Genomic DNA, 24,085 nt, shown 5'->3' with positions numbered 1-24,085 from the left:
ATTTTTTTACACAACTTGTGTAAATATTTTTCTGAGTGGGAGTCTTTGGAACGCTAGGTTCCCATTGTTTACGTATAGCAAGATATTGAGAACAATCACTAAACTCAGTAATAAGAGATCAGTGAGAAAAATGCATGCAATGGGTTTAGCCGTTAAGTCTGATGATGCCACATAGTGTACCAACAGTTCCATATTAGATGTTTTCACTTTTGGTCTTAAACAGTTAACAATATACACACAATGGCATTACAAAAGGTTGTCAATTTAAACCAAAAAGACAATAATTGAAAAATTGCACAAGAGAATTGCTGGCGAACTAATCAGTTTTATGAAGATGTTTTGGAGGGCGCTGTTATGCTACTCTCAAGCCCGGTTCATACTTCCTGCGAATGCGAATGCGAAGCGAATGTTGACGTCACAAATTCGCAACGAACAATTCGCAGCAGTTGAACTCTGCTCTACTCCCTTGCGAATATTGCTGCGAAAGGAGGGTGTGAGGGCAAATTCACGTCAAATTCGCTTCGCATTCGCATTCGCAGGAAGTATGAACCGGGCTTAACACTTCAGAGAATATTGTAGCAAATGTGATTACGAACGGAATGGTTAACAATCGCTCAAACCTCGCAACATTCGCCGTGCCTTCGTGAGCGTTGCTCACAAATTCGGTACGTTCACAAATTGTTCCCAAGATCGGTCAATTTAGAAACCAGTTTCTAAATTTCAGCGAATGTTGCGATGACGGTCATTCGCCGTCGAATTGGTAACGTAAGTAAAGCGTGCGTTAGCGTTGGAAACGTTCGTAAAGGCATTGGCAAGCGTAATGTTCGCCCAAGTGTGAGAGTAGATCTAGGAAATCGCTTGGTGCAATAACCGTGCTACTCCTGAGTTGAAGGGTTTTTGTCTGAAATAAACACGTAAACTTATATAAACAAAATAAAATATCATCTTAATTTGTTCTAAATGACGAGACATCGCGCTTGTACCAGTCAATAGTTCCAATTCTATCTAAACCTTGTAGAATATACAATTCAGCCAGGGTGTCGTGGACTGATCGTTTCCAGTTAACTGATGTAAACTTAGCATCATAATAATAGTACGTGTAGTCGTCAGTATGGCCTATACCATAGACACTCACGCTATCACATCCTGCATGCAGTGCCGTCAGAAACATAATGGCACCGGTTGAAGGCCGGAAAGTCTTTTTAGGTGTATTAATCCAACTGCAAAAACAACAAACAAACAAAACAGAACAAACAAAAACAGTCACTTATAATTAAAGTTATCACTAAAGAAAACACAAACCTCAAAAATACTACGCTTCCATCTGAAAGCTCACGTGTATCACAATCATTCTATTCAAAAATATTTATCTCTGCCTCTATTCGTTTGCTGATATAGCCCGATATTTCGTGCATAATTTTTGTGTGCAAAACTTGCCTATAGCGGCCTCACTAAACCTTGGCAACTGAGTTTTTATGTTTCGCAGGTTTCAGTGTTTGTATTAACTATCCATAATGTTTTTTAAAGACCGGTGTCTGTTTTTATCCTTTTGGTTACAGACACCCAAGGAGACACTGGGTGCGTTCGATTAGCTTCCCCGTATCGACCCCGCGGTGCTCACGCGGGTGTGCCCCTGACAAGAGCTAATCGACTGATCCCTCACCCTCTCGTGGTGACGTCATGCTCCTCGGGCCAGCCCCAAGTGACCCTTTCCACAAGCAGGCCACTTGGGGCTGACCCGGGTAAGCCACTGGAATGACGTCAACAATATTCGAACGTACCGGGGCAGACCGGGGTCGACCCGGGTAAGCTAATCGAATGCACTCTATATGAGACTGGTCCCCTGTCCTTATCCGTAGGGGAAAAAAGACGGGCCTTGGTAATTGGATACAGTGATTTCATTGGATAGGTGCATTGACGTTAGCTTTCCATTATCTGTGCTTTGATTGGTCCGATGTGATGTGTGGTAGCTGCACTTTTGGTCGTCTGTGTATGATGCATAAGCGTTGTTTTGTGTTATACATGTACCGGTTGCGGTACGTAGGATTTGACTGCAATGGTTAATGTGAAATATATTTGGGTGAAAGGTGATGGCAGGGATTGCTCATCGGCAGATCTCCAACGTAATACACGAACTTTGAAGTGTGACGTAAGATGCTCAAGCTAGGCTATATTAAAGCCATAAGTATTTGGTGACTTAGGAACGCTAGGTGGCAGCAGATGTATCGGGAATGATTGTGAAACACGCACTTCTTGAGCACGTGCACATTAAAAAAGGAAACAATGGATTTAACCTTGCAAGTATGCTGTCCCGTTTCATCAACAATATTGACGAAATTGAGTCTGGTGCCAATGATTTGGGGAAAAAACGATCACTTACATCTTGTGGAAGTATCTAACGAAGTCTGGGTGTAGAATCCGTACCGTATCTGCCGCAACTTTAATCTTTGGGTCTTTTCCCATCACAACTCCAGCAATGTATTTATAGTCATTATAACGACATGGTAGAAATACATAAATCAAGCCCTGAAAGATTGAGAAAAAGAAAAAAGAAGAAGAAGAACCACACAAACTGGTTTTTGTAACATAATCATTTTGCACTTTTGCCCGCAAGCAAGCAAGCAGGTAATCAAGCAATCAAGCAAGCAAGCAAGCAAGCAAGCAAGCAAGCAAGCAAGCAAGCAAGCAGCAAGCAAGCAAGCAAGCAAGCAAGCAAGCAAGCAAGCAAGCCAGCAAGCAAGCAAGCAAGCAAGCAAGCAAGCAAGCAAGCAAGCAAGCAACAAGCGCAAGCAAGCAACAAGCAAGCACAAGCAAGCAAGCAAGCCAGCAAGCCAGCAAGCCAGCAGCAAGCAAGCAAGCAAGCAAGCAAGCAAGCAAGCAAGCAAGCAAGCAAGCAAGCAAGCAAGCAAGCAAGCAAGCAAGCAAGCAAGCAAGCAAGCAAGCCAGCAAGCAAGCAAGCAAGCCAGCAAGCAAGCAAACAAGCACGCAAGCAAGCAAGCAAGCAAGCAAGCAAGCAAGCAAGCAAGCAAGCAAGCCAGCAAGCAAGCAAGCAAGCCAGCAAGCAAGCAAGTGTCGGGGTCTGGCAACTTTCATTTATCACAGCCCCTTTAACGCGGCAAGCCACTTTGCTTCGCTTTGTAGGTACTTACATTGCCTTAATGTAGTACGTCTTATCAAATTGGTTCGAAAATTAGTTTGTCTTCAAATTTCACATTAATAGTAACGTGGGATTTACAAGTTATCATTTAATATTTAATTAGGTCGTCATTGGGTATTTTAACTCCCTGATAAGTCTACAAATGTAGTTTTCTTTTGCGCGCGGAGTGATTTCTTTCTGCACTAGGGCTAACGTTGCCTATACGTTTGACCAGTGCAAGTTGCATGGAAGGGTCGCCATTGTTTGAAGACTATACAAGACTTTGAGGCAATCAAAATACGGCGTTAAAAGTTTCCACCGCTTTCGCGGTGGAATTGAAGAACATAATATATCTGGGAGTGGTTATCCAACCAAATTTCGTTTGTGGACTCTGGTGAGTGGATATTTATTTTACATTTCATTGTATAAATCTGTTATTTGTGGCTTATAAAACATATTCTCATTATTTGTAAGTGGATGAGTTTCACTGTGCACCTGTAGGGCTATTCTATTCACATGCGTGACTGTATTAGTATGTGTATTTATTACAGCCCAGATTGTGGCGTGGGGACGCCTATAGACATGGTCGGTTAGGAGAGCTAGTGCCTATATCCCAGGTGTCTGGTAAGTCCAGAATTATTAATTGATCATATTAGTATTGTTTTTAACTATTACAAAAGTGAGTTAGATTATTGTAAAACAAACTAAATGTATTGTCTCTCTGTACCTTTGTTGTAGGGGATTTAATTGGGTTTGATTAAAATATCATAAGACAATCAACGACCATCAGTTGGACTGTATAGACTCCATTTTCTTTCCCGAGTGAATTGTTACTGCATCTGAACGGAGGAGTAATCCTCACCCCGGTGTTGTGGCTACATACACACATCAACCCCAGGCTACACCCCAGTAGACCCTGACACAAGCAAGCAAGCAAGCAAGCAAGCAAGCAAGCAAGCAAGCAAGCAAGCAAGCAAGCAAGCAAGCAAGCAAGCAAGCAAGCAAGCAAGCAAGCAAGCAAGCAAGCAAGCAAGCAAGCAAGCAAGCAACCAACCAAACAACCAACCAACCAATTACAAGCAAGCAAGCAGTCGTTCATTCTTGCGGCGTGTTATATTAGTTACAAAATATTGCTTTGCACGCAGCCTTTATTTTAATTGTCACAGTTGTACAAAAAACCGTGTCGGTTTGTAAAAGATTGGGCCTATTAAAAACCATCTGAATTTTCACTCAAATTGTATAAAAAGGTCGAGGTTTGTCTAAATGAACATATCTTGATAACCCATTGATATATAGCTGATTACTAAAGGGGCACGTTGCCCTCGGTGGGCAAGTGGGCTATAATAAGTGTTAACTATGAAATAAACAAGGTGTGACATATCTTTAAAAAAAAGAATGTGCTGATACCTCGCAAAATTCCGTGGTTTTCCATTTACTTCGTGAGCTCAAACATGGTCCGGTCAGCAATCTTGTGTATCACAAGTCATGCTTTAGTCCGCAAAATTTGTTAATAAAGTTCCAACGTTTCGATTACAATTACGATTATTTTTAAAGCCCAAAGTCCCGAACCAAAGCAACGTGTGCCTCTTGTACCCTTACGCAAACCTTGTCATATGGCACATCATTTGCCGACATCCCACGTAAAGATCTATCGAAGAAAAAATAGTGCGTTGTGCGGTTGCCGACATCGTGCATATGGTTTCGTCGGACAGCATTATTCACACTGTTTGAACAATAAAAGCAAACAACTATATCATTAGAGAAAAAGAAAGCTCTGGTATTAAAACACTTTTGCTTTGAGAAACCATGGCTCATTGGTTATGTTAAATAAAAAATGACAATGTATCAAACTAACATAGCTATAAAGGAGATTCGTTATCAAGGAGCAATCTTTGTTAAACCGTCTTGCTTAAAAAATGTTATGTGGTATATCATACATTTCGTCAGCTTAAGTGACACTCATTTAAACCGTTTGGTGCATCGTGTATTATGAGGTTGTCATGCTTTTGGCACAATCGATAAGTGCTATATAGTCTCATGTGCTAGTCATTTCATGTTGGTTTCAACTGGCACAAGAGGTGCAAGAGGTACAAAATGTAGCATCATCTCACAAGTGCCCGAAGTGTACGTGAGGCGCATACAATTAAAGTTAAGAATACAGTAGATTAAACAACAAGACAATTTCTCAAAGATTATAAATGGTCGGTTATCCTTGTATTCCACCCCTGGGAACTTAGTTCGAATCCCATCGGGGGCACTGTGTGGACTGGCTTGTCAGTTTCTACTGGACTGTGCAGGTTTTCCCTAAAAACAATTTTGGGTTTTTCCTCCCACATCTAAAACGAAACTTCCTTTCTTGTCTTCTCTCTGTGGGGTACTTGGCTAAAAGGACCAGAATGAATGAAATAAAATGCAAGAAGAAAATGTGCAAAGTCATTATACAGCAAATCGAATAAAACAAAATAAAAAACCTTTCTGTTTTAATTAAACTTGCCAACAATGTCCATTTAGGTTTCACTAAGTTCTACCAAAACCCATACCATTAAAGGGCATTCTGGGTCATTTTTATGGTATAGTATCATGGTCTGATAGGATAGAAATCACCATATTTAAAAAATCGTTTGAACCGACCAGAAACATCCAAGATGGCCGCCTGATGTGGCGTTCTTTTTGAACCCCTTATACTGCTTTGAGCACTATCACTACAACTTTCTAGTAGAGAAATTTTATGTTTTATTAAAAACAAAATAAGAAAGTCAATAACAGCGCTAACATCTGTTGCCATGTTAACAGTTTACCCCTGAACACAACTTTGATCTAACAATTAATTGATCCTAGATAAATATCATAGATAAATATTGGAAAAGGTCACACCATTTTTGCGATCGATTGCGTTATTGCAATTATTCTGTGTTCATAGAAGAGTTATCTCTTGAAGCATCTGATGAAGTTTAAACCATATAAACAGATGAAAAAGAAAAAAAGAAGAAGGACATTTTTACCGAAAGACCATATCGTGTCGATCGATTTCTTCTCCTTTCTTGGAGCCGTTGAGTATGCCACCGTTACCGATAATCGCGCATGACAGACACCTTGGACGTGGCTTCTCATCGGAAAAATCGAAAATAGAGTCTTTAGCTGGAAAAAGCTTCAAGGTGTCTTGAACATCTAAAACAGTAACAAAAAATATGCAAAATCCACACAATAAATAAAAAAAGACCGAATTGTCTAAATCGAAAACGAAGAACCAATTTAAAAGTTATTAGCATCAGTCTGAAAGCTCAGTTCAATCTACAAATCCTCAAGAGAGTTTCGTTCTCACAAAGCCCTGCTGCTTGTTTCAATTACCAAAAACTACTGGATAAGGATGACTCGTCCACTTAAAAGCACTGGACACCTTTAGAATTGCCAAAGACCAGTCTTCTCACCTGGTGTATCCCAACATAATTAGACACAAAATAACAAACATGTGAAAATTTGAACTCGATTTGACGTCGAAGTTGCGAGTGAATTGTGAAAGAAAAATCACCCTTTGCGTACAAGTTGTGTGCTTTCAGATGCTTGATTTTTAAAGACCTCAGCTGAGGTCTCGAAATCAATTCAAATATTTTAGTCAGAAATTACTTCTTTCTATAAAAACTACGTTACTTCAGAGGGAGCTGTTTCTCGAACGTTTATACTACCAAGATCTCTCCATTGCTCATTTAATACCAAGTAAGTTTTCATGCTAACAACTGTTTTGAGTTTCTACCAAAAGTGTCCAGTACCTTTAACAATGATATACTTTCTGTGCAGACAAATCTACTTAGCATGGACCAATCTTGCTGAGCAAACATGATAGGAAAAATAGGTTTATGTATGTCCCAATTTATTCCTACAATAGGGCACTATAAGACAGAAGCTTAACATGTCAAAGTACAGCTGAATGACAACAGTCATTTTGAAAAACAATTCTTGCATAACTAAAATTTGATTTTTGTAGTTGCAAATGTGATGTTAACAAAACCCACTGCTTCCGAAGCATATTGCAATGACAAATCGACTATTATCTTGTTCAAGTTAATTTTTCTCAAAAATTTTGGAAAAATACAAACATCTCCATAACATCTCCAAGGTGGTAGCTGTACACAAAGCCGAAATAATTAGTGAATGAACGTTATTTTTTACACGCCATAAGCCCTTTTCGAAACCACGGCTTCAGCTTTGGATTCGGCCCCGCGTTTGTTTGGGCAATAATTGAGCGTGCTCTGTGTACGAGCTCAGGGCTTCAGACGAGAGGACGGAGCCTACAGCCGAATCTAAAGCCGAAGCCGTGGTTTCGAAAAGGACCATAATGCTCATATATACATACCTTTAAATGCAAACTTTGTTTTTGTTTTGTATCCAAATGGCATATAGTACGGTCTCAGTCGTGTGTATTCTGTGTTATTTAGAAGTTGACTGTTTATTAACTGGTGTATCTCTGGATGAAATATCGTTACTCCTTTGCTGTTGTTTAACATCTTCTGCTGAATTGAATCAGGGCATGTCTGCATGAAAACAAAATATTACTATAAAAGGTTTAATTATGTTAGAGGTTTCATGGCAAAGTACTTTCATGGATGAGGTTTCACAAATGTTTATCCATTATATTACAAAGAAGTTTTTTATTTCTACCATGAACCATAAAGGGCTATGCCATATCGAATTCCAATGTGGAACTGTACCACTACCTCCTTTACTTCAAAACTTATGGTACTAACATGTTAACACCTGAACCCTTTTCCGACTATTATAAATTAAACAAAAATACACCCCAGTTCATTAACATGTTTTTAAATTTACGCGATGTTTGTCTAGTTCAATCAAACTAGAGCTTCTCTTTCGACATTATTGCATTAATTTAGCTAATAAGCATTCAAGACTATTCCAGACTATACGATCGCCAGTCGTATGTTGAGTATAAACCACCTTTTCACAATAGTTGCATTCAAGTTCAGAGTCATCGAAGCGCTCAGGATTTTGTAGCTGTTGATGTTTTTTTTTTTTTTTTTGGCAATGGATTTCAACATTCAAGCATTGGCTCAACATTTATTTTCACACGAAAGTGAAAGAGACGATTTTTTTTTTAATTGACCGGAAATCCTGTATTTGTCCATTTTGGGTGTAAAAACGCACTAGTCATTGGCAACAGTATACGAAACCTTTTTAATCCATAATAACAAACATAGATTAAAGGAACACGTTGCCTTGGATCGGACGAGTTGGTCTATAAAAAGCGTTTGTAACCATTTTTTATGAAATGCATATGGTTAGAAAGATGTTTCAAAAGTAGAATACAATGATCCACACAAGTTTGCCTCCAAATTGCGAGGTTTGCCTTTTACGAGGTAAAAAAAAACCCGTGCAATTCCGAGGCATGTTTGTGTGGATCATTGTATTCTACTTTTACAACATCTTTTTACCCATGTGCATTTCATAACAAACGGTTACACACGCTTTACAAAGACCAACTCGACCGATCTAAGGCAACATGTTCCTTTAAAGGAACACGTTGCCTTGGATCGGACGAGTTGGTCTATTTAAAGCGTTTAAAACCATTTGTTATGAAATGCATATGGTTAGAAAGATGTTTTAAAAGTAGAATATAATGATCCACACAAGTATCACTCGAAATTGCACGGTTTTCCTTTTACGTCGCGAACTATCACGGTCGGCCATTTATTGGAGTCAACATTTTGACTCCCAAACCTCGCAATTTCGAGGCAAACTTGTATGGATCATTGTATTCTACTTTTGAAACATCTTTCTAACCATATGCATTTTATAAAAAATGGTTACAAACGCTTTTTATAGACCAACTCGACCGATCCAAGGCAACGTGTTCCTTTAACTACAACACAAACAATACTGGGTTTCGATTCTCCATGTCAGCTGTATTTAGAGACCACAACAACGTGTTGTAAAATTTCATGACCGTGTTACACTGTAACAGACAAATACAGCCCCAATAGCCCCTATAGATGTTGCATCGGCCATTATAAAGTATAATCAGGAAGTTATGGAGGAAATTGTGACCGGCTGGTTCTAGCACCAAATTTGATTTAATGCCCTCATCTCTACTCTATGAATACCTCGCTAAGTGTGACTAATTTTTATCATTTTAAAATAGCTGTCAATTCCTACATTTAAGCACTTTTACTTCGGTATCTTTATATAACTTTAGAGCAAAATTCGTTTTGAGAAACAGCGTAGCTTTGTGTTTTAAAGGGACACGTTGCCTTGGATCAATGGAGTTGGTCCATTAAACTAGTACTTATGGAATAACAGTGCGATGACCCGGTCTTCACTGCGTGGTAATGACCGGGTTGGTGGCATGGCGCTGTCAAAAACTTGACCCTTCAAAATGGCGTGCCGAGTGTTAGTTCACGACGTATAAGGAAACCATGCAATTTCGAGGCACATTTGTGTAGATACTTTAAACATCTTTTTAACAATGTGTACTTTTTAGCAATCGGTTTCAAACGCTTTTCAAAGACCAACTCGCCCGATCCAGAGCAAAGTGTCCATTTAACGTTAGCCACCGGACCTCCAGCCGCCTAAGACGACACACTCGAACATAATATGGGGGAAATCGCACTAGCTTGTGATTGTTGGTAAAAATTACCACCCAAATAAAAGTGGTCTTACCAACAAGACGCTCATTTGGTAAATAAAATGAAATTGTCTTTTATCCTGAATATATTGTTGAGGACTAATACCATGGCAGCTAATCAGTGAGCATTGAGCCAGATAAAAGCCATGACAAGCTATTGTGTTCGTTTGAACCTAATACAAAATAACAAAAATTACCAGTAGCCGTTATCGAAAGGCAATTATTGTCCCATATGGACTATATGACTATCTGAACAGAATGACCGAAAGGGACACAAATTGTATATAAATTAGAAGCCTTGTTTTCTTTTGAATTATGAACCAGGATTACAGTCATTTTACAGCAAGAGTGTTGAAACCTAAATATTATTCATCAAACTCGAGCCGCGAGTCCATGAAGCTGTACTTGCCTTCCTCAGGATGGGCCTGATTGTAGTCTCGACTCTGTATGAGCATAAGGTGTTTTGTAACGATTTCATAATGTTCTTATCTAATAGCTAATCGATGTAGGATTCGAGTGTGGAACAGTGTGTAACTAGAATGGAAATGTTAGACACTCGGACTAGAAATCGGGCAAGTTGCTTTCCGATTATTCAAGTGTTTGTATAAATTCGTTTATGAAAAACACACAGGGAGTATAGTTTACTGTTTAGTTATTCACTTACGGACATGTTGTAGTTTGGGTTTATTCTGAAAGTCAGTTCAGCTTTCTGTCCTCCTTGGAAACTGATGAAGGAACCCTCCTGTGGGTTGGTATCTCGAAAGAAACGATCTGTCAACTTGTCGGGTATCCATCCTGTCGAATTACGACTACAGGGGCCCAGCCTATAACAATAGATGAATATTCAATAATAATACACATCAATCATTGTAGAGCATTGGCTATGGTGTTGGGGGAGATAGTGATTGGTGCTCATGGCGCTGGGTGGGGGGGGGGGGGGGGCGAGGAGGGGGGGGGGGGCACAAATTGTGCCTACCTTATCGAAGGGGGAAATAATGCTGTGAAACGCCATGCACAAAGACTATACACGAAGCTACCTAGAATGAGGACGAGCACTGCACCATCTACACGATATTAAGGTGAACTCATTGGGCACTAACAATGGGCAAAATATGTAGCTCTTGAGTTCAGAATTTGTGAAATTTTTACATTCCGTTTTGAACGGGAAGTCAAGATCAAATTTACAGTGCATTAACTGATAAAGTTTTAGTGTTGTCATCATGACGTCATCATGGTTTTTTTGCAATCTTGACAATTATTCGTTCAATTTATTGAGAACAAAGCAACTGCAATACATTTTGTTTTAATTTCCACCAGGTTCGTACTTCCGGAAGCCGAACACCCAGTGCTTGTAAAACTAACAAACACAACTCGGGATTGTATGAAAGTGGATGAGGGGGTTTCTTTTAAAAGGGGTTTAATATAAAAGCTACTTTCTTATGGGAAAACCTATGAAGAATCTCATGCCACACCCTGCTCTGTCAATCCTTCAAATGAAATCATGCTGAATTCAAAACAAAGATTTACATTTATTAAAAGGCACTGGACACTATGTGTACTTACTCAAAATTGTCAGCATAAAAACTTACTTGGTATCGAGTAATGAAGGTATAAAACGTTGTGAGAAACGGCTCCCTCTGAATTAACGTAGTTTTCGAGAAAGAAGTAACTTTCCACTAAAATATTTGAATTTGATTTCGAGACCTCAGAGTTAGATTTTGAGGTCCCAAAATCAAGCATCTGAAAACACACAACTTCGTGTGACGAGGGTGTTCATGCTTCCACTTTTCTCGCATCTTCGACTGAGTTCAAATTCACAGGTGCGATGTCATGCAAACTTTGTGATAGTTTTTACCATTTTCTCGTGACCCAGATGGCCGATCAATCTAAAACTTCTAATGGTTTTAAAGTTGTATGTAAATGATGGATAAAATAAGGTGCTTACACTGCCGCCAACTGTTTTGTTAGCAAAACAATTATGTAAAGTTCCTTTAAATGCAGTGGACACTATCAAGAAAATCAATGTGTTATGAAGAGGTAAAGTATCAAGAACCAGGCATCGGCGGGTTTAAACCACTAGTTGAAAACCAATTGAACACACTTTGATTCCCATTCATAAATACCTTTTTGGTTTAAGGCAGTGGACACTATTGGTAATTGTCAAAGACTAGCCTTCTCACTTGGTGTATCTCAACATATGCATAAAATAACAAACCTGTGAAACTTTGAGCTCAATCGGTCATCGAATTTGTGAGATAATAGTGAAAGAAAAAACACCCTTGTCACACGAAATTGTGTGCGTTTAGATGGTTGATTTCGAGACCTCAAGGAGGTCTCGAAATCAAATTCGTGGAAAATTACTTCTTTCTCGAAAACTAAGTCACTTCAGAGGGAGCCGTTTCTCACAATGTTTTATACCATTAACCTCTACCAATTACTCGTTACTGTAAAGATCCGCCAAGTGCGCCCTCATTGTTTGACTTGAATAAAGTTTACTTTTGGGGATGTCACATGACATTCACTTTCTTTTTCTATAGCTTCGACTTGGAAGAGCAACTAATTTATTTGGTCTGTGATTCTCTCTATTTTTATAGGGAGCATGGCTCTGGCCATGATCCAAAAACCTATTTATATGGGATCAATAGAGTTGTAGAGATATTTGTGAGTATTATTCTGTGTTTTTACCCTCATTAATGGCCAAATTATTGTGATTTTGTAGCTCTCTATTTGGATCGTTTTATTTGTAAAACCATATGTGTATGCCAGACAGCGAATTTTTTTTTTCAAGGATGGTAAAGGCCAATAGATTTGCATACACGCTCCCATTGGCTGCCACGCACTTGACGCTGAATTATTCATCAGTGGGAATTCAGCTATTGCCTTAATATACAACCACGAATTGTGTGTGTACCATAGAGCATGTATGCACTGTATATTGCTCTATGGTGGTACATACCATGGATGAAGATGATTGTACACGTATTATGCCTGCAATTCATATAGCTCTATGCTGCAATAACCTACGTACGCGAACGAACGCCACTCACGTCATAGCAATTCTCTGAACTTTGCAAAAAAACACTAGATTTGAATTTCAAACTTTAATAATTCACAGTTGACTGCGGCTGTTTTGGCAGTGCATCAACCTTGGCTCCATCATCAGTGTGATATGCCTGCAAACAGCTCTTATTTCGGGAAGTCCCATGATGGGATTTTCGCTCAAATGGCTCTGCTAGGCCTCCATGCTGCCGTAAGCAAAAAACCAACGCTTGCGGAAGCAGGGAATTCTGTTCTTACCTCAAGAGTATTTCACAAGTTGTGGGGGGATTTTGGCTTGTGCGCAAGTGCCTGCTCCACGTCAGCACTGGCAGCCCATAATGTCAACTGCTTTACCGCAAGGGTAGAAATCGACGCTTGGAAGCAGGGAATTCTTTGTTTCTTTCCAGCGTTTTACGGGTTAGCGAGGGATTTTGTACTCAACTTTAGCATTCTACGCTTACACAGCTAGCGCAGAAATTGGCGCTTGCTTGCATATTAGCGGAGAATAAGGATACTAAGCGCAGAATTTGGCGGTAAGCAGGGTCATCAAAGAGAAATTGTATCTCGACAGTGTTCTGGGCCAAATTTCATAGCTCTGCTTACCGCCAAATTCTGCGCTTAGGATTGTGAAGTATCACCGATATGTGAGATGGAAATACGTCACCAATATGAGAGGAATCACCAAAGTGTAGAATAATAGATTTGCCTTAACGATAATTGTTTTATTGAACTGCAATAATTGTGTGTCTGCATTACATGTGTATTAAAACAAGAAATTTCTTCACTAGCTTTGTAAGCATAGAATTCCTCGTAACATGGAGTAGGCATGCGCACAAGCCAAAATCCCCTGTTAAACCGAGAAATACACTGACGTAAGCGAAGAATTTTCTTTTTCACAAGCGTAAATTCTTTGTTTACGGTAAGCAGAGCCAATAAAATTGGGCCCTATAATTGCACGACAAGCGCAAAATTTCTGTGCTAGCTGTGTAAGCTTAGAATACTCGGAAGTGGCGGAAAAATGGCAAATTGGCAATTCAACGACAAGAATATCGCAACCAATGTAAAGTAGTTAGGAATTTGATCAACCAGGCAAAGATCATCCATTATTCATCTCAAGTACAAGAATCCTCAGGAGATCAAAAGAAGCTTTTCAAGATAATTGGTGAGTTGTTGCTCAAACCCAAAACCCCTGTCCTTCCTTCCACTTACAATGACCAGGACTTAGCAAATGAGTTCCAGAAATTCTTTGTCACCAAGATTTCAGACATCCGCTCATCATTTTCATCAGTCCCTTACAACGTGCCGCAGACATTGCCACAACTTCAACCAGAGTGTATACTATCTGTGTTTGAGCCTGCGACTGTTGCTGAGATTCAAAGGGTTATTATGAAATCTCCTTCAAAATCCTGTGAGCTGGATCCAGTGTCAACATCCATGATAAAGCAAAACATCGATATTTTTGTACCCTACATCACTAAGCTTGTAAACGAATCCCTCAGTTCTGGTTGTTTCCCCGATAGCCTCAAAGTTTCCTACATCAGGCCGCTCATCAAGAAACCAAACCTGGACAAGGAGATATTCAAAAACTACAGACCGGTTGCAAACTTAAAATATCTTGGAAAAGTCATCGAACGAGTAGTTTCATCACGTATTTCTGATCACATTCATACTTTCAACCTGTCCGACGTGTTCCAGTCAGCATACAAGCCTTTCCATGGGACCGAGGCTGCACTAGTCCGTGTGAGCAACGATATTCTCTCTGCAATGGACAATGGTAACCTTACAGCACTAGTCCTGCTAGACTTGAGTGCTGCTTTTGACACTGTCGATCACAACATCCTTCTCTCTCGGCTCCAGAATCACCTTGGCATAGAGGACACATCCCTAGCATGGTGCAAATCGTATCTCTACAATAGAACTCAGCATGTATGTATTGGCACCGCGATATCCGACCCTGTTGTTTTGAACTACTCTGTGCCACAGGGGTCGGTACTCGGCCCGCAGTGGTTTACGCTATACACTTTACCGATTCGTGACATCATCCTGAAATTTAATCTGAATTACCATGTGTACGCAGACGACACTCAGCTATACATCACGTTTAAATCTTCTCAAGAAAACGCCAATGCATCTATTGCAAGACTTGAGAAATGCATCCAAGAGATTCGACGTTGGACACAACAAAACTTCCTGAAGTTAAATGATGATAAGACAGAGTTCCTTCTATTTGGGTCACGTCAACAGTTAACTAAGGTTTCAGTGCCATACATCTCCATCGGTGATGCTCGGATAGCTCCCTCGCTGAAAGCTCGGAACTTAGGGGTTATTTTTGATTCATCAATGACACTTCAGCCACACATCAACAACATTGTTCGTTTATCATCATATCACATCAGGAATATAGGTAAGATTCGCAAGTACTTGGACAAAAGTGCCACTGAAAAGGTCGTTCACGCATTTGTTACTTCTCGTCTTGACAACGGCAATGCTCTTCTCTACAGTCTTCCTAACAACCAGATTTCCAGACTTCAACGGCTCCAAAATACTGCTGCCCGCATTGTGACACTGTCTAGAAAATCCTGTTCTATCACCCCCATTCTGAAACAACTACACTGGCTCCCTATCTCTCAACGAATCATCTTCAAGCTGATGCTCATTGTCCACAAAGCTCTTAATGGCAAGGCTCCCCACTATATTTCTGAACTGCTTCAATTTTACACTCCATCAAGGAATCTTCGATCAAGTTCTATGCTTCTCCTCATTGAACCCAAGTCTCGACACTCATGGGGTGACAGGTCTTTTTCTTCAGCCGCGCCACGCATCTGGAACTCTCTACCACTTAATCTTCGATCTTGTCTTTGTACTGCAAAATTCAAGTCTCTTCTCAAAACTTATCTTATGTCACAGGTTTTCAATGACTAATTTTGTTGTGTCTGTTTTTCTTTGTGTTGTGTTTTGTTTTTGTTTTGTTTTTGGTTTTACTGCGCCTTGAACACCCAGCAGGGTGGATATGTGCGCATTACAAGTCTTATTATTATTATTATTATTATTATTATTATTATTATTATTATTATTATTATTATTATTATTATTATTATTATTATTATTATTACTATTATTATTATTATTATTATTATTATTATTATTATTATTATTATTATTATTATTATTATTATTATTATTATTATTATTATTATTATTATTATTATTATTATTATTATTATTATTATTATTATTATTATTATTATTATTATTATTATTATTATTATTATTATTATTATTATTATTATTATTATTATTATTACTTAAGTTGAGTACCAAAATCCCTTGCTAACCTGTAAAACGCTTGACAGAAACAAAGAATCCCTTGCGTAAGCTTCGATTCTTTGCCCTTGCGGTAAGCAGCTGAAATTATGGGCTGCCAGTGCTGACGTGGAGCACGCATGCGCACAAGCCAAAATCCCCCCCCCCACTATCTTATGAAATACTCTTGACGTAAACACAGAATTCCCTGCTTCCGCAAGCGTTGATTTTTTGCTTACGGCAAGGCATGGAGACAGCAGAGCCATTTGAGCGAAAACCCCATCTGGGGACTTCCCGAAATAAGAGCTGTTTGCAGGCATATCACACTGATGATGGAGCCAAGGTTGATGCACTAAAAACAGCCGCAGTCAACTGTGAATTATTAAAGTTTGAAATCTCGTGTCTTTTTGCAAAGTTCAGATAATTGCTATGACTATGAGTGGCGTTCGTTCGCGTACGTAGTGTAGGCTATACACATTGTGTATTACTATTAGGCTATTGCAGCATAGAGCCATGTTCTTATGTATTGCAGCCATAATTAATACGTTACCACCATAGAGCAATATACAGTGCATACATGGTACACACACACTTCGTGGTTGTGTAGCTGAATTCCCACTGATGAATAATTCAGCGTCAAGTGCGTGGCAGCCAATGGGAGCGTGTATGCAAATCTATTGGCCTTTACCATCCTTGAAAAAAAAAAGGCCGGGGTCGACCCAGGGAAGCTAAACAAACGCACCCAGTAAAACCTTTCTAGACACTGTACATGTAGTTTAGAAACTTGTCGGTCGGTCATGTGCCTTTAGTGTCCACTGCCTTTAACCCCTAAAAATCAGGTCATTTGTAAAATGACCTAAAAAAATGTATTGTTCGGTATAAATTACAGTTAAACGGATAACAAAACAAACAAACAAGCATTGCCTTACAATGTAGATACATGAAATGACTATAAACAATATTCTACTTCAATGCTCTGGCACGCTCAAAATCGAAACCAAAAAGGTAATATTATACTCATGTCCAACATTGTCATTGAACCTAGGAGGTTATATTGAATCCAGGTATGTGTAAGTTTAATATTGATAAACAATGACTGGAAATAACAGATCAGCTTCTGTGACACTTTGCAGTTCATAGTTTCAAGGTTGTTGGTTAAAACCTTTATGGTGCAAGGGCGGACTTATGGAGTGTATGTTTTTAAATAATAAGTCGATACTCTGACAATTTGTTTTTCGAAAAAAAAACAGATGAAGTTCAAGTTCCCCAACCACACGTAGCTAAACAGCTTACCAGTTTTCCTGTAACCAGTTGTTTAAAGGAACACCTTGCCTTGGATCGGTCGAGTTGGTATATAAACAGCGTTTGTAACCGTTTGTTATAAAATGCATGTGGGTAGAAAGATGTTGTAAAAGTAGAATACAATGATCCATACAAACATGCCTCGAAATTGCACGGTTTTCCTTTTACCTCGTCGACTAATACGGTCGGCCATTTATGGGAGTCAAATGTTTGACATTGCATGTGCATTTTATAAAAAACAGTTACAGACGCTTTTTATAGACCAACTCATCCGATCCAAGGCAACGTGTTCCGTTAACTAAGCGAGCAATGTTGTCCAAGTGTACTGCAATAACTGGGGCGTTTAAATCCACACCACGGGTGTTGTCACATGCAAAGAAGAGAATCAAAATAATACACCATAGAGTGCTAAAATAACACCCACTTCTTTCAAATCAATTACATTAGTGTTATTTTAACACCATTGGCCTATGTGACAACACCTACGGTCTCAGTATTTAACACCCCAGTTTTCCAAGTGTGTATTGATGGTGCACCACTCATGGTTTTAAAGTCATAACTTCATGTAAGAAGGTCCATTTGTACTTTTATTGAAGCTGTGTTTTGTTGTATAATTTTTAATAGATTCAAAAACCCAAAGTATAAATCAGAAATTAGTCATTAACAATTTCTTCTTTACAAATAATTTTCCTACATCCTTCATCTCAATGTTAACCATACTCGGAGATCCAAGTAATGGTATCGGGATGTTGCAAGCAGTTGAAATTATGGGCTGCCAGTGCTGACGTGGAGCAGGCACTTGCGCACAAGCCAAAATCCCCCCAGAACTTGTGAAATACTCTTGAGGTAAGCACAGAATTCCCTGCTTCCGCAAGTGTTGGTTTTTTGCTTACGGCAGCATGGAGGCCTAGCAGAGCCATTTGAGCGAAAACCCCATCATGGGACTTCCCGAAATAAGAGCTGTTTGCAGGCATATCACACTGATGATGGAGCCAAGGTTGATGCACTGCCAAAACAGCCGCAGTCAACTGTGAATTATTAAAGTTTGAAATTCAAATCTAGTGTTTTTTTGCAAAGTTCAGAGAATTGCTATGACGTGGTGGCGTTCGTTCGCGTATGTAGTGTAGGCCACACATTGTGTATTTTACTTTTAGGTTATTGCAGCATAGAGCTATATGAATTGCAGGCATAATACGTGTACAATCATCTTCCTCCATGGTATGTACCACCATAGAGCAATATACAGCGCATACATGCTCTATGGTACACACACAATTCGTGGTTGTATATTAAGGCAATAGCTGAACTCCCACTGATGAATAATTCAGCGTCAAGTGCGTGGCAGCCAATGGGAGCGTGTATGCAAATCTATTGGCCTTTACCATCCTTGAAAAAAAAAAATCGCTGCCAGGCAGCACTGTCACACACGTGCGTCCGTTAGCCTCTGTGTGTGCTGACCTTTGTGTGAACTTACACTGTGCACTGTGTAATGTTATGGTATGTATATACTGTAGTGTTATATTTTTGTTGTGTTGTTTGCTATGGGTTACCATTAAAACATGTCCAGGTGAAGTTTATTAGCTGTTCCGACCTACCGTCGGAACAGGTATTGTTTTTGTCGAGTTTTCAAAACGTTTTAGAAACGTTGTTCTTGGTTTCCGCCTAAACGCCATAGGTTTAATGCACGATTTTTGTTTACTCGTAATCTGAGAAACGGTAGAAATGACAGACTTGAGTCATATATGGATTAGAAGCTTAGTACGTGACCTAATCACTAAACTTGGTTTTGTTTAATTTCTTAATCAATTAGCTGAGTTATAATGACATGAATATTTAATTAGGCAATCTTGTTAACACCATATCTCCCAAAATAAACGTCCGATTTTCAAAAAAAGTTCAGATTTTGATTCTCTGTGTATACAAGTTGTGCCAAATGAAGTATTTTTTTATGTCACGTCATCTTGAAATTATTTGTCATAAATTTATATACTATTGTATAAGGAATAAAATCACCAATTCTGTGTTGATGGATCGATTGGGGCCGCGGTTTACCGCGGGTGCTATTACCCAGGTGATCTGAGTTCGAATCCTCCTGGAAATTTCGACGGAATCAATTTATTACTGCATACATTTTACATTTTTTTTACAAAAAGAAATATGTAAGTACATTAACACAATCAGTAGAACATGTTCTTATTTTTCAAATTTTTGGCTTTTGAAAAGCTTCTGTCGTGGAAAATAAAACGATTCTGATTTTGTCCTCGCGCAGCACGATCTTTTATGGGTGTACGCACTATGGAGGAAGTTCTACATTACCATGTACATGGTTCTTCGATTGATTACGTACAACCACTTTTTTGCTAATAAATAGCACTATTTTTGCAGTGTTTTCGCTCTATGTATGTTGTCAATCAACACAACGTGCCAGCCTTTTCTTTCTAAACCTTATCACTGAAGACAAACCTATGTGAAACATAAAAACTTGTTTCTTTACTTATTTGGCTTCGATCAAAGGCATCATGTACGAGTAAACGTGGACCGTGCATGGACGATAACACCTGCCTGAGATTTGGAAGTTTACACGGCATACACATTTTATAAATGACCATCGAAATGGTAGGCCTACTATCAATGCATGTAAAAACTGTAAGTGTCTTGTGGTGAATCATAAAGATGTAGTGTTAAGTGTATACTTGTAATTTTAACTTTTTAGTGTAAAGAGTAATTATTCAGATCCTTTAGGCATTATAGTTGTTTGTAGTATTTTTATTGGGTTCATTAAGGTAACAGCTGGTCTGGCCTAATTTTGTTATTATTTGTTTTGGAATTTATTGGGGAACATAGGCCTATAAGTTTTGTTTTCTTGTAATGCTTTTCGTTTTGAGGAATGGCAATTCATATTGCACTATATTAATACTGTTTTATTATTCTTATTATTAGTTTAAACAATTTTCATAATCTTTATCAACAAGCGTAATGGTTATGAATGAAAGATGAGCGAAATCGTTAATGGTTGCTAAATGACAAAAAAAAAATCATTCAGAATAAGCGAATGATTTCCAAATAAGCGATATAATTCAGACTAAGCGAACTGATTCCAAATCAGCGAAGTGATTCTGAGTACACAAATTGATTCATTCACATTTTACTGAAAAATTGAAATGGTTCTTTCATTCATGTGTCTTGTGGTGAAACATTGAATGACATGAATGATGTAATGTTGATTGTAATTACCTTTACAATTCTACATCAACAAGCATCCGTGTAATGAGTAAAACTGTAACGAAAAAGCAAAATGGTTTTTGAATCAGCAAAAGTATTCAGAATGAGCGAAGTGATTATATATTGATACATGGCTCTGCTTACCATAAGGGAAGAATCGGCGCTTACGGAAGCAGGCAATTATGCGCTTACGTTCGTTAAGTGTTTTTACAGCTAGCAGGGAATGTATGCTTGAGCGTGTTTATACCCTCGCTTATTTGCATTCTTATAGCTCCGGAAAGCTAGCCAGATATTTGACACTAGCACAGTAAGCGGAGAAAGGTGAGCGTCACTGCGGAATTTTGTGGATATACTGGCCCGGGGCCCTATAGGCCTTTAAGTTGGGTTTACTTTGCCTTATAAATTCGTCAGCTCGGTCCATACTTAGGGAATAACAGTGCGACCCCGGTCTTCATTGCGTGGTAATGACCGGGTTGGTGGCTGGTGCTGTTAACGGACCGAGGCGAGGCCCGTTAACAGCGCCAGTCACCAACACAGTGAAGACCGCGGGTCCAAACATTGTTATTCCTATTGATAATAACTAAGGAAATAAAGGGGTAGCGACGAGTTCTTCAACGTACGTTTAAAGCCGGCAGGGTCGGCGACCGTGTAATAAAGGCCCGAGCCGAAGGCGAGGGCCTTTATCGCACGGCAACGACCCTGCAAGGTTTTAAACGGATGTTGAAGAACGAGACACTAATATTTTATTCCCATTCATAAATGCCCTTTTGTTAAAAAACAATAAAACATACAGTTATAGACACTTTAACAATTGAAAATTCGAGGTTTGAAATATTTTTTACCAAAACTTAGTGAAGAATCTGTTCGATGCGCATGGTATGTGTGTACGCGCGTACTTAGATTATGCGCTGATAGCTATGAATTGCGTTCCGCGCGATAATCTTGTGCGCTCGACAGGCGGAAGCCAGCTCCAGTGTGCATAGACCTTTTCGCAAATACCGGGGCGCGCGCGTAAAGCTTGGAATTAGGTGCATTGTGGTCTTGCTGGTATCCAAATTTGATCCATATATATCCCACAATGCACCTCATTCAACAGTCTGCGCTTGCGCATTGGTATTTGCGATAAGGTCTATTACAAAAAGTTTATGCACACCCACGTGATGTGCTCTCCACCAATATGTGTATATAGAGAAACTGTCTCGGGTATTTATGAATACCTTTTTAACGAAACGAACGGATAAAATTGTCCAAATTTTGTGATTTTCTGTCAGTGATACTTCCAGACATAATCAGGGGCCACATTTTAGCTTTCGAAGGTTCCCCTCTCTTTCGTGCATTAATCACAATACTGATACTTTGAGACCACTGACTCTTTCCTTAGAATGGTCTCTTAAGCGCATTCACTGGGGTCAGAGGAGGTAAATGATTCAACGTAAGCTGTTTGTGCGTTAAATTGCGCGTATGAGCTCAGCGTCCATAGACCTTATCGCAAATACCGGGGCGCGCGCGTAAAGCTTGGAATTAGGTGCATTGTGGTCTTGCTGGTATCAAAATTTCATCCATATCTATCCCACAATGCACCTCATTCAACAGTCTGCGCTTGCGCATTGGTATTTGCGATAAGGTCTATGTAGCATGTCGCTGTAAACAAGACCATTATGGACAAATGAGTTAATACGCGAGCACCTGTTACATAAAAATTGATACAGTTTGCGTGTACGCGCATGTGTGCGAAGTTGCTATGAAACTGTGATGAATAAGTATGCGATACAGTGCAAAGCGCAAACTATTTGTACACAATGTATGCTGGTTTAGGGGCGATTTATTCACTGTTTTGCATAAACCCGTCCTTATCATACGATAATACGTTATCGGGTTTTGACCAATCATGACTGGAAATTGTACAAGGTTTTTAATTTCCTGCTTTGAATTTGACGACACATTTATTCACAACAAATAATTTGCTTCAGTTGACTTGTGCTCAACTCCTGCGAAATTTTCACCTTGACTTGAAAACTTCGCATTAGCAGGAAGTATGAACTGTGCTCTACCTGTTTGGTGAACCAGTAGTGTCGCTTGACTTGAAAACTTCGCATTAGCAGGAAGTATGAACTGTGCTCTACCTGTTTGGTGAACCAGTTGTGTCGCTTACTACTATTCACAACAACATAATTAATATTGTGCTTGCGGCAGAAATAGCCACAATTCTTGATAGCTGGGTTTGAGGTGCGAATAGTCAAGTAGGAAATTACCCTAGTCAACAGCTTAACATGATAAACTCTGTGCAAATAGACCCAATGCCAAATGGCTCTGCTCTGGAAGCAAATATCCAGCGTTTGAATTGTTAGAACCTAAGCTTTACTCATAAAAAAGTGTAAAAATTCTTCATTAATTAACTACGTGGTCTTCATTTGAATTTTTAATTTGTAAACTTGATGCAGTCATTTTCATGTTATTGTGGAATATTCTCTTTGGTAATACAACACAGTATGTACCTCTATGAGTTGTTGACTTCTTGAGAGGAGTCTATACTATTTTGTTTCCTACCCGCGTTCTGGACACATTACTCTGTACACGCACAAAGTACGGAGGTTTGGGATTTTCGTTAGAACGTGCGTTAAATTTGTTCTTGTTTTTCTAACCGCGTTCTGGACCAATTACTCTGTGCATGGGTTTTCGTTAAAACGAACGTGCGTAATTAGATAGGGGTTTTTGTCGACATCGACGTCGTCTTCAAAACCCCCCCAATCTAATACTACATTTCAACCCTACTTAATAGTTATAAAATATTACTTGCTGTGGTGTTGTAGTTTTTGAGAAATGAGTGAAAAAATGTCAAATTTAGACTCCGAGGTGTTTTCTTCGTGGACGAACGTGCGTAGTTGAATAGGGGTTTTTGACGACGACGACGTCCTCGTCAAAAACCCCTAAAGGCATCTAATACTACATTTCAACCCTACTTAATAGTTAAAGGCGTTAGGAGTTCATATTTAGTGACAATGTTCGCAAAATCATGACACGAGAATTATTTCGCCGGATCATATCCCCTCTGTTGATATAGATACATGTAAACCCTCAGATATTGCATTGACCCTCATAGCCATAGTGGTCATCAGTCGTGCTTACTTCACTGATACATGCGAGTTCGCATCTGAGCACGGATACAATTTTTTTTAGCCCCCAAAACTAAAAAAATATTTCTTTTTATAATATTTAAGTTAGATTCTTATCTTTATATCGATAGTGTTGCCTTTTCTTTTTCTCAATTGTTAGCCCAACATAACATGTGTGCATGCATGACACGATGATGTTTGAAAAACACAGTAAGCGGAAAATGGTGATCATAAGCGCAGAGTTTGGTGGTTGAGAGTTCTGTGAAATCAAATCGTACTAGATCAAACATCAAACCACCGACCCCAAAAATGTTAAAAATCGTAATTAATTAACCA

General features: G+C 39.1%; 1 protein-coding gene across 1 annotated transcript in view; it reads right to left on the bottom strand.

Moving 5' to 3' along the window:
- Positions 1-619: 619 nt before the first annotated feature.
- LOC117291211 (alpha-N-acetylgalactosaminide alpha-2,6-sialyltransferase 2-like) overlaps positions 620-24,085 on the bottom strand; it is a 38,424-nt gene continuing 14,958 nt past the window's right edge. The window contains exons 3-8 of the mRNA XM_033772851.1: positions 10,435-10,594; positions 7,488-7,665; positions 6,139-6,304; positions 4,742-4,859; positions 2,381-2,526; positions 620-1,220 (exon numbers count right to left, since the gene is read on the bottom strand). Coding sequence (XP_033628742.1) covers positions 947-1,220; positions 2,381-2,526; positions 4,742-4,859; positions 6,139-6,304; positions 7,488-7,665; positions 10,435-10,594 — 1,042 coding nt within the window. The 3' untranslated portion in view covers positions 620-946. The remainder of the gene's footprint in view (positions 1,221-2,380; positions 2,527-4,741; positions 4,860-6,138; positions 6,305-7,487; positions 7,666-10,434; positions 10,595-24,085) is intronic.

The sequence above is a fragment of the Asterias rubens genome, chromosome 1 (assembly GCF_902459465.1).
Source record: "Asterias rubens chromosome 1, eAstRub1.3, whole genome shotgun sequence".
In the NCBI taxonomy this organism is placed as follows: domain Eukaryota; kingdom Metazoa; phylum Echinodermata; class Asteroidea; order Forcipulatida; family Asteriidae; genus Asterias; species Asterias rubens.
The sequence above is the reverse complement of the archived record's forward strand: the minus strand, read 5'-3'. Positions and strand labels throughout refer to the sequence as shown.